At 33.6% G+C, this 11,803-nt stretch overlaps 1 protein-coding gene across 1 annotated transcript; it reads right to left on the bottom strand.

Annotated features, from left to right (window-relative positions):
• Window positions 1–794: 794 nt before the first annotated feature.
• Window positions 795–9,467, bottom strand: gmppab (GDP-mannose pyrophosphorylase Ab). The gene is made up of 12 exons (XM_056459677.1): window positions 9,200–9,467; window positions 8,571–8,668; window positions 8,349–8,452; window positions 6,926–7,118; window positions 6,782–6,841; window positions 5,039–5,169; window positions 4,778–4,912; window positions 4,595–4,692; window positions 3,547–3,593; window positions 3,341–3,433; window positions 3,077–3,245; window positions 795–1,428 (listed from the first exon to the last, which is right to left on the bottom strand). The coding sequence occupies exons 1-12, from the start codon at window positions 9,237–9,239 to the stop codon at window positions 1,328–1,330; spliced, it is 1,269 nt and encodes a 422-aa protein (XP_056315652.1). The 5' UTR covers window positions 9,240–9,467; the 3' UTR covers window positions 795–1,327.
• Window positions 9,468–11,803: the final 2,336 nt, after the last annotated feature.

The raw sequence follows: 11,803 nt of genomic DNA, 5'->3' as shown, positions 1-11,803 counted from the left end.
GCTTTACATGTTTGTTTATAAAACTGGTATTTTCATTTATAGCACTTCTTTTATATTTAATATCTCTTGTTTAAATACACCATGAACAGCAGATACGCTAATTGTTTTCTTTGTTCTCTATTTGCACCTGGGGATATTCATCCTAAGACATCTAGAGATTATGCAGCGCCATTACTGTGATTCAAGTTCTGTGAAGAGATGATGCAAACTATAGAGGTCTTCTACAGGCCTCCATAACCCTGGACCAGGCCGTATCCTGAGCAGATGATGTGGCGGTCATGGAGGAGTGGAGAGCATGAGACTGATTTCTGACCCAGTGACAGATGAGTCTCCGCATTGATCCCGTGGATGAGCCTGTACACCCGCCAGTGACCTATTCACACCTGCAGCTACTCCACAATGGACGGCCACCGTTCTCAACCCCCCGGCACCTAAACTGCAGTTCTGCACAAGAAGTTTCGCCAGAGGAGAAATAGTCGTGCCTAAGCCTGGTTTCTCTCATGGTTTTTACCTTCATTTCCATCACTTGGTGAAGTTTGTTGCTCGCCACAGCCACGGTTACAATTTCAATTTATTAGTACTTCTATGTTAAGCAGCTTTTACACAATCTACATTGTAAAAGCACTATTGAAATTAAGATGAACTGAATGTTCAATCAACTTAAATTTGTAAAAACAACTACTGTAAGTTAACTTAAATGATTTGTGTTGCGACTACAAACCATTTTTTACCCTCAAGTGTTCAATTTTAGTATTTAAAGTGAATGAGTTCGTTTTTATTAGCATTTGAATCTCAATCTATACTCACAGCACACTCTAAAGTTTGTAATAATAAAATCTCAACTTCTGTTTAGATTATTTTAATAAATTGTTGTAACAGAATACAGCGATAATCAACAACAACAACAAAAAACACTATGTCCCTTCAAATTTGTAATTTTCTAGAGAAAAACAAACAAAAATGACCTAATCTCTCATCATTTTGTTGAAAAGGCAATACGGGTATAATACGTGTCATTTGTTATTAAAGAATAAAACCATTAAAAGTCAAATCTGGTTATGTGTCAGTGCGTGTAAGGCTTGTGTTTCAGCAGAGCCATTAAATACAAAATATCCAATCCTGAAATTTATCAGGAAAATCCCCTATTGTTCAACCATATAATTTACACTATATTACTGTAATGCAATCTGCTTCCATAAGTAGACTCATTTTCTCCAAGCTGAAACTACCAAATACATAAACATTACATGAAAATAAACAATACTATATACTTTCTACATCACCCATTGTGCAATATTTAATCCCAAAAAAAGGAGACAAGTGTCTTTTACAGAATGATCTGGTTTTTGAAGCTCCTGTTGAGATCTTTATGAGGCAAGACGATTGAGTTTCGAATGATGACCTCTGATGGAATATTCACATTGCAGCCTATAGGAAAAGATTTTGGACTGTTAAAACAGTGCAGATGCTCAGACTAACTTGTGGGGGGAAAAAAAACTGTTGTCAGATGAATACAGTAGAAAATGTATTCATTGTTATGATGTCTAAAGGAATAGCTCCTCCTTCTGGACTAACTTTACCATTACATCTCAGTTTAAGTGTTTAAAGAAGTGTTTTAAACACCTTAGATTATTACACTCGGTACACACAAGTTATATTGAATTTTATAAGGAATGTTTCATGGGCACCAAATTAGCTTATTAGAATTATTTCTGAGGAATTTTGTGACTTTTGGCATATAATAAATACAATATTTAAATATATAAAATATATAATTTTTTTAATAATATTTTACACTGACATATAACTTGACAGAATTGCTGTTTTTGCGTTTTTGCATCAAATAAATGCAGTCTTGATCATAAAATATTTTTTTTTAAAACAAAATAGTATATCATATTATGTTTCTGTTTATTATATATTTATATTATATTTAATGTATATTTCCACAAATACATATTATATAAAATAAGTATTAAGCATCAAATTGGCTTAGAATAATTTCTGAAGGACTGTGCGACTTGGCTGATTAAAAATCAGATTTTACACTGTAAAAAGCAATAGCTGTTCTCACTAATAAAATTAAGTGCAGTTAACTTGTTATGATTAAGTTTGTTCACCTTACAATATTTAAACAAGTAATCCCGACCTTTTAGCACATTAGGTTGTTAAACTAAATAGATTCAAGTAATCTTGTCTTACAATAATATGTATTTACAACTGTTGAGTGGTCATGTGTCAAAAGCATGTTAATGATAGAGAATGGTGATGAGGGAACTGAGGAAACAAGTGAAAGAATTAAAACTTAAGCATAATCAGACATAAGCATAATAAATCTGAGAGCTTTGTCAATTCTTTAATGTCAAAATTTATAAATATATTAATATAATAACGATAAATAAAATAATATTTCTATAATAATAAATAAATAAATAAATAAATATTATATAAATATTAGTTATTATTATTATTATTATTACTACATTAAACCTTGGTTAAAAATTATGACCCACCTTGTAAAAATTCTATGTTATGAAACACCAACATGGTGCGGCTAAATATCAACTTTGATATAAACGGCCCTAGGAGTGAGTAGGTAAGTAAGATATTGTTTTTTGTCTTCACTTAAATGGTTTAGTTCAGCTTACTTGAACATTTTAAGGCAATCGGTTTCCTAGTATTTTCCTAGTAATGTGAACACTAATAAGAAGTTAACAATTATTTTGAGTCAGCAGTACTGGTTTACTTTATTAAGACATAAATATAAAATGTTTTAAGTTATGCTCACTCAAAATTAACACACTACTTTGAAATTTTTAGGCAATCGGTTCCCTCAATTTTTCCAGGTAAGGTCAACTTATTACATTTTACAGTGTATTATTTTTTCATATTATTAAAATAAAAAACAGTTACTTTCAATGTAATAATACTTAACATACTTAAATAAATGCAGTGCTGATGTCTTTAAAAACATATTATATTATATTATATTATATTATATTATATTATATTATATTATATTATATTATATTATATTATATTATATTGATAACTAGACTGAAACAGATGTTCATACCAAGAATAGTGATGGATGGGGTCAGACCTCCGTCCCTGAACAGAGTCTCACTGTCTATCTTGGCATACGGGTCATTGGGATTGGGGTCACTTGGAGTTCCTTCCACTCTTGCCCACTTCCCCACTGTGCTATCCCAGCCAACAATACTGTTCAACACACAACAGTGGTCCTGAAACAGAGACCCAGATATTTCATAATCATTCTCTAGTCTATTAAAAGTCTATTCCTTGCTGCACACTTGAACAGAGCAGTGATTCGCTTCACCTGTAACACGGCTCCATGTAAAATGATGGACTCCCTCACTCTTACACCTCCTCCAATTGTCACCCCTTTGCCAATGGAAACATTAGGACCTAACTGAAAAAAGAAAAACAATGAAGTATGTAGACTTATATATATGTTGTGTAGACTTATATATATGTTGTATGTAACATATATATATGTTGTTGTTGCTGTTGTACAGCACTTACCACAGCAGAAGGATCAATGTTTGCAGTAGGGTGGATATAAACATCTCCTGTTAAAGAAAAAACAAGTATTTTTCAGTGGCTTCATAGCTTTACTTGAAATAAATTAATTAATTAACCAAATAAAGTTACAATAAAAGTTTTGTAACATCTGTCTTTACATGTCCATGAACTTTAATGACATCAAATTATTAATCCATAACATTTAATATGGAGTTGGCCATTTTAGCATAACATGTTTATGGGAATTTTTGACCATTCTTCTAGAAGTGCATTTGTGAGGTCAGGCACTGATTTTGGATGGGAAGGCCTTGCTCACAATCTCTGATCTAATTCAATAAAATGGTGGTCAGTCAGGTTGAGGTTAGGACTCTATGCAGGCCAGTCAGATTCTTTTTCAGAATCAGTTTTATTGCCAAGTGTGCTTCACACACACAAGGAATTTGTTTTGGCTACAGAAGCTTCCAGTGTACATAAAGTGACAAGTGACAACACAAAATAAATCTGAAAAAAAATAATAATAATAAAAAATAAATAAATAAAAAAAAAAAATAAATAAATAAAAAATGATTTTGAAAAAAATGAAAAAATAAAAATGAAAAATAAAAAATAAAATAAAAAATGAAAAAATGTTTAGACCTTGCTTTAAGCAAAGTTGTGTTTTGTGTTTAACAGAAGAAAAAAACAGGTTTGAAAAAAGTAAAGGGTGAGTAAACGATGACAGAAATGTTATTTTTCAGCAAACTATGCCTTTAATGAGGGTTTCAAGGAATCATTAATTCAAATAATTTGTTCAAAATTGCTGATTCTTTTAGAAACCAAGCAAGTCTTTATTAATTCATAAGCTCAATTTGATTCATTCAAAATCAGATTCATTCGGGGTCAAAACTTTACAATCTCACATCCAATTCAGTTTCAGGAAATGTACAAACTTTTGGAATGAAAATTGTTTAAACACACCAACATTTCTTTCAGTGTTAAGTCAATTATGTTGAATTGAATCACAGTTAAACTTGTTCTGAAACAGACCACTTCAAACAACATGGAGTACCTGTTATTTTAGGGGTTCCGCCTTGGTTTGTGGCCAGTCTTTCAGGATGAGTCTGATGATACTGCTTGAGGTACAAACGACTAGCATATATTGCTGACCTATATAGAATTATATAACAGCACATATATAAAAAAACAGTGGCAGTAAGGGGAGGAAAGATAGCAATTTACCCTGGAGATTTACCCTGCAGACTTTATTTGACTCCAGAAGTGCTGTGTTTTGTAGACAAAGAGTTTTTTCTGTCCTGCTAGGGCTGTAAAAATGTCCTGTTCCAGCCGAACCACCTCTGGCATCTGCTTGCCATGAGTGAGCTCTTCCCTGTTTTTTTAAAAATATATATATTTCAGTGCAAACAGGTCAGAGTGACCTATTATTAAACACATAAATCTGTCCAGTGAAGACTGCAAAGTGGTTTGGAGGCTGACTTATGTCAGTGACACTTACTGGATCTTCTCTTGCTGGTTCCTCTGGAAAACTTTCCCAATATGGGCAAAAATATCTGGGGTGAACAAATAGATGCCACAGTTGATGATGTCACTTACAAAAGTACTGGGTTTCTCCACAAAATGGAGCACCTAAGAGAAAATAAGAGACAGTTAGCTTGTGTGAATCAGTAAGTATTTTCTTAAAAGGTTAGTCATCATTTCTTTACTCTCATGTCCAAACCCATAAAATGTCTGTTCACCTTCAGAATGCAAATTTTTATTTTTTTTATTTCTGTCAATCCAAGTCTCTTCAATGCTGCTTGAAAATATTTGTTTAGTCCAAGTCTCATAAAGAAATATAATTACCTTATCTGATGAACAGATTTAACTTTAGCTTGTATTCACATTTACACATTGATTAGCAAACATAAGTTCAACAATATTTTACTTGACATTCAAAACTATTTCGCTAGTTCTTGAAGGAGTTCAAATGTGCTGGTTTGACAAGCAAGAATGAACCTGGTATGTTTTCACATATCAAGCAAAAATTCTCTTGAATATTTTGGCGTATGGACAGAGATCTTTTATATTTCACTAAATTAACTTAATTTGTGTTCAAATTAATAATATATGTATGATGCGTTTGAAACAACGTGAGATTGAATACATTATCCTACTGATATCCTACTGGTTACTGCAACTGCGCTGCGGGCGTCCCGAGTTCAAATCCCAACTCGCACACCTTTAATGATCCCATACCCCTCTCTCTCTCCCACTTCCCTTCCTGTTAATATCTAGACTGATCAATTATAAATACAAACAAATCTACAACAACAACAAAAAAATACTTTGGAGTGAACTAACCAATTAAGGACATTTCGGGTTTGTTCTTCGTACCTCGCTTAAAGATGATTTGACAGTTCCTGGATCTTTTAATCCTGATATCTGATCTCTGGCTAATTTGGTTCTTTGCAAATCAGGTTAAAATGTCTGGATGGACAGCTAAGATTGCTGTGTGTGTTGTGAAGGACAGATTTATCGATCCTTGAAATCATGATCAGCAACGCAACGATTGGCTGACGGCACAACAGTGTAATGACATCATCTGAATAATATTCAATTATCCATGCGAGCAAAATTATATAAAATTCATAGCAAACGTTTGTTAAATATGATACGCAATAACTTTCCACATTTGTTGTGGACTGCAGGCTTTACACTTTCATGTGTCAAGAGTATTTAACAATTTATTTAGTTTTACATTTTAGACCGGATTTTCTTTATTATAGTAGCCTAGGCCTATTTAAGTTGCTTAATCAGCGTAAGGAATTTAAATAAATTTTGCATCAAAAAAGTATTTTGATATCGGTAAAGGTGTCTGCAACTTTTGCAAAGCATCAAATCACCGTCATATTAGCTGTAAAAACATGTGCATGACTGCATAAATTATTATTCCTTTATAAAAAACAAACAAACATAAAATAGTTGAATATTGTGCATGGCTATTATCATACAGAAATTGTACTAAAGCTGGGTATGTACCTTAAAATAATATGTGTTTGTATTTAAAAAGTCCATATTAATAAATGTTTTTTTTATCCCCTATGGGAGAACCGATCCTGCCAAATCGTCAATAACCAAATTCAGCTAATTGAGTAATCCACATCCGAAAAACGGACCCTTGTTCCTTTATCCTTACATTGCTTATATTTGTTAAACTTAGACCGCATACGAGTTAACATTTAAACATCTTTATTTATACCTCATTTGTCTGATGGTTTTCCACAATGCAGCCGTAGTTCAGAGATTGTGTTCTATTTGCCTACAATGAGAAAAAAAAAAGATGTTTAGATTAAATACTCAGTTTCACATTATGCACTCCCACGTTTACAAAACTTATACTTACTGTAGTTCCAAGTAAGACTCCGCAATGATTTTCACCATGCTGATGGTGGAACTGGAGCATTTCCAGCAAGGGGAACTCAGAGCATACGTCTGCATTCATGAGGAAAAAAGCAGCAGGACCTCCGGAGAGAATTTGGTCGCGAAAGTGATAGATCCCACCACCTGTACCCAGTGCAGCAAACTCCTGCAGGTACCTTTGGATTCAGAGAAGAGCAATTGTGTGTTTTTTTTTTTTACTCAAATCAAAAGTCTATTAAATCTTTAATATACTGTTAAACCTGTTGCAATAACAGATCAGGGTCTGTTGAGCACCATATAAAGGCCTTGTCCGAAAAATAAAGAGGAGACACAGACTTTTTCTTTTTTTTGTGAAGATATCTCTTTAATTTATATAATTTTAGATCGTTTTAAATAATCCTTTCAAATTTTATAATAAATATAATAAATCATATTTTATAATAAATAAAATGAGATATTTACATTTCACATTGAAATATGTTAAATCGTGTAAATATAAACTAATGAAGCAACTTTTTTTTACCCTGGGATTTGCATGCATACTTAAAGCACTAAAGTGTTTGCTTTGTTTGTGGTGCTTTGTTCCACTGGCTTGTTTGACCTTTTTGTCTGTTGACAATGACTTTGGGATTGTCCCTTAAAATGTGGTTGCTTGTTCAGTAAATAGTTTGTAAATAGTGTATACAATATTGGGATAGTAAGGAGTTTGACACCATTTTATTTATAAAACCTTTTGATCTCTGTTTTTGTGTTAGGTAGTTAGGGTAGTTAAATGTATTTTCTTCTCTTTCATTTTGATCAGGTAAGGTAGAGGTTTAAAATAAATAATTTTGTTTGTTATTTTGGTTATGTAGCTCCTGAATTCAAACTCCAATAAATCTTTGATTTCATATTTCTTTGTCTTGTCTTTCATGTTGTGCACTATCCCTAGATGGTGCATAACAATTTTATTATATTTACTTACATTATACCTGCCTTAAATACTGTAAACAAATTAAAAATGTCTCTATAAATCAAGCTCAGAGATGCAGAGAAATCTTTTTTTTTTTTTGTTATTTGCATATATTTTCATTAATAATTCTTTTTTAACTAAAGATTACATTTATTAAGATTATTCCACATGCTTGAGAAACAATTAGTTCAATAAGAAATTAGCCATTGAGAATATATTGTACGAAATATTTTTTCACTGCTTTGAAAAGTTTCATGTTTTGATGTTTAAAATGTTTAACTTTTTTATTTTTTGTGTTTAAATCTGTTTGTTAGCAAAATAAGAAAAGTAATTTAAATTCAACTTTAATAATGTAGTTAGTAATTAATTGCTATTATGAAGTAACTTACCTAAAACACTGCACATAATACATTAAAAACTATTTAACTTTGACTTTATTTAAAGTCAAACCTACCTGATTGGGATTTTAAACTCTTGTTGAGCAGAATAAATGAAGCGGTTTAGCTCATCGTTGGGCTGATAAAAGCCTATTAGTATGATCTCCTTCATATCAGGAACCTGTAAGAGAAGTAAACGTGGGAGACTTTCAAAGCAGTTATCGATTGTTGCAAATACAGTTCAGTTTAACAGACTGGACATGTGACCTAAACATAACCTAAACTGTATAGTATCTTACTTGGGCACAGGCTTCAATGTGATGTTGCAGCATTGGAACTCCTGCCACAGGAAACAGAGGTTTGGGCACCTCGAATGACAGGGGGCGGAACCTGGTACCTGAAGGCAAGGCATTTAAATGAAAATCATTTTCAAATAGGTATTAAGGGGATAGTTTACCCAAAAATGAAAATGTACTCACTAATGGTTCCAAACCTTTATCAGTTTCTTTTGTTGAGCTCAAAAGAAGATATTTTGATGAAAGCTGAAACATGTAACCATTGACGTCCACGGTAGAGGAAAAATACTAATACTGGAAGTCAACAGTTACAGGTTTCCAACATTTTTCAAAACATCTTCATGTTCAACAGACAAAAGAAAACGAATAAATCTTTGCGACAAGTAAATGAGTAAATCATAAGAGAGTTTTAAGATTTGAGTGGTGAACTATTACTTTTAACACGGCATTTGTCAGTTATTTCATAATTTTGATACAGACACTGCAACTGATTGTTTATCCTACGTTGTCACGTAAAGCTACGTCCTCTGCGCCACGTCATCATGCGTGATAATATTGTTGTGGTATCATTTATTTTCATTCATGACATTAGTATTAATATTAGTGTGTTACAAATGTAATTGATGTCTTACCTTTTTGAGGCCCCCCAATTAGGATAATCGCTTTTAACATCTTTCAGTTATGATGTAGTCACTTGAATTCAGATTTAATACGAGGATTATATCACGTCCAGCTTTTGTTGTCACGTCTGTTCATAAAATAACTAGTTAAACTTTTTTTGTGTACACAATAAAACACTTCTTCTAACTTAAGATTTTCCGAAAACGCAACAATGAGCCCAAACTAGTACAACTTAAGCATAACAGACCAGTTTCATAAAATCCATTCAGTACAGTAACGCGGAAGTGAATGTTCTTTAATCCCGCCCACCTCTGACGTGTCTTTCTGGGACGATGATGTTTAGAGGAATTATTGGGTCAAAGACTGTCCAGTTCTTTCATATTTAGGTCAGACAAGCATTAAAACGAGTCAAATAAAGAATCCCAATCCGGCACCATGATTACACGTAGTCAATTTCAGACAGATGACTGGATATTTATTCTTAATGTTACTCCCTCCCTTTATTTGACAAGAAAACATTTAGGTCAAAAAAATCTACCACAAGATGGCAGACCTAATCTTCTTTCCTCAGTGTAGTCTTAATTACAACATTCCTAGGTTTAATGAAACGACATAGGAGTCAGTGACTTTCGATTTTGGAGACGGTAAAAATAAAAATTTTGATTAAAAATAATAACAATTTAAACAAATTTATTATAAACGTGTTATTTAATATTTGTTTATTTCTTGAGCTGCAATATGTGTATGCATTAACTTAATAGTTTCATATTGTTGTAGTTAAATATTTAGGCAACCTAAAATAATTTCAAATAACGGAGTGAACAGGAAAAATAGCAGACAGTATACTACAGAGCTGTAAATGGTTTATACTACAGTATATACAGTCACCGGCCACTTTATTAGGTACACCTGTCCAACTTCTTGTTGAAGCAAATATCTGATCAGCCAATCACATGGCAGCAACTCAGTGCATTTAGGCATGTAGACATGGTCAATGTGATCTGCTGCAGTTCAAACCGAGCATCAGAATGGGGGAAGAAAGGTGGTTTAAGTGACTTTGAACAAGGCATTGTTGGTGCCAGACGGACTGGTCTGAGTATTTCAGAAACTGCTGATCTACTGGGATTTTCACGCACAACCATCTCTAGGGTTTACAGAAAATGGTCAGAAAAAGAGAAAATATCCAGTGAGTGGCAGTTCTGTGGGCACAAATGCCTTGTTGATGCCAGAGGTCAGGGGAGAATGGCCAGACTAGTTCGAGCTGGTAAGACGGCAACAGTAACTCAAATAACCACTCGTTACAAACGAGGTATGCAGAAGAGCATCTCTGAACGCACAACACGTCCAACTTTGAGGAGGATGGGCTACAGCAGCAGAAGACCACACCGGGTACCATTTCTGTCAGCTAAGATCAGGAAACTGAGGCTACAATTCACACAGTCTCACTAAGATTAGACAATAGAAGATTGTAGAAACGTTGCCTGCTCTGATGAGTCTCAATTTCTGTTGCAACATTCGAATGGTAGGATCAGAATTTGCCAGCAACAACATGAAAGCATGCATCCTGCCTTGTATCAACGGTTCAGGCAGGTGATGGTGTAATGGTGTGGGGCATATTTTCTTGGCACACTTTGGGCCCACTAGTACCAATTGAGCCTCAGCCTACCTGAGTATTGTTGCTGACCGTGTCCATCCCTTTATGACCACAGTGTACCCATCTCCTGATGGCTACTTCTAGCAGGATAACGCACCATGTCATAAAGCATGAATCATCTCAGACTGATTTCTTGAACAGGACAATGAGTTCACAAAACTCAAATGGCCTCCACAGTCACCAGAACTCTCTTTTGGAATGTGGTGAAACAGGAGATTCACATCATGGATGTGCAGCCGACAAATCTGCAGCAATTGTGTGATCATGTCAAAATGGACCAAAATCTCTGAGGAATATTTCCAGTACTTTGTTGAATCTGTGCCATGAAGGATTAAGGCAGTTCTGAAAGCAAAAGGTGGTCAAACGTGGTACTAGTAAGGTGTACCTAATAAAGTGTCTGTGAGTGAATATATAGATTATAAATGATTTTACGACACATGAGTTTGTGACAATTAAAGATGTCTATGAAGGAGAGCTTTGAAAAGGTTAAATTTGGTTACACTTTATTTTGAAGGATAATTTGGCAGATTTTGCTGACTGTAAGTTACATTGCAACAACATCTCAACTAATTCTCATTAGAGTATTGGTAGGCTGTTAGGTTAGGGTTAGTGTAAGTTGACATTTACTTTTTTTTTTTACAGCAAGGAAAATATCTGCAACAGTTACAGCAGTTATTAAGCAGACTGGCTAATATGTGATACCAAAATTTTAATTAAAAATAAGTTTATACCAAGTTATAAAGGCAGTATAGTTTCCCAGTGTTGGGTTGCAGTTGCATCCGCTGTGTAAAACATTTGCTGGATAAGTTAGCAGTTCATTCCACTGTGGCGACCCCTGATTAATAAAGGGACTAAGCCGAAAAGAAAATGAATGAATGAATAAAAGCAGTATTTTTATTCATAAATTATAATCTTTTTTTTATTTGTAATCTTTTAAAATGTTTGACAAAAACATTACATA

The sequence above is a fragment of the Danio aesculapii genome, chromosome 6, assembly GCF_903798145.1.
Source record: "Danio aesculapii chromosome 6, fDanAes4.1, whole genome shotgun sequence".
NCBI classification, from domain to species: Eukaryota; Metazoa; Chordata; class Actinopteri; order Cypriniformes; family Danionidae; genus Danio; species Danio aesculapii.
The sequence above is the reverse complement of the archived record's forward strand: the minus strand, read 5'-3'. Positions and strand labels throughout refer to the sequence as shown.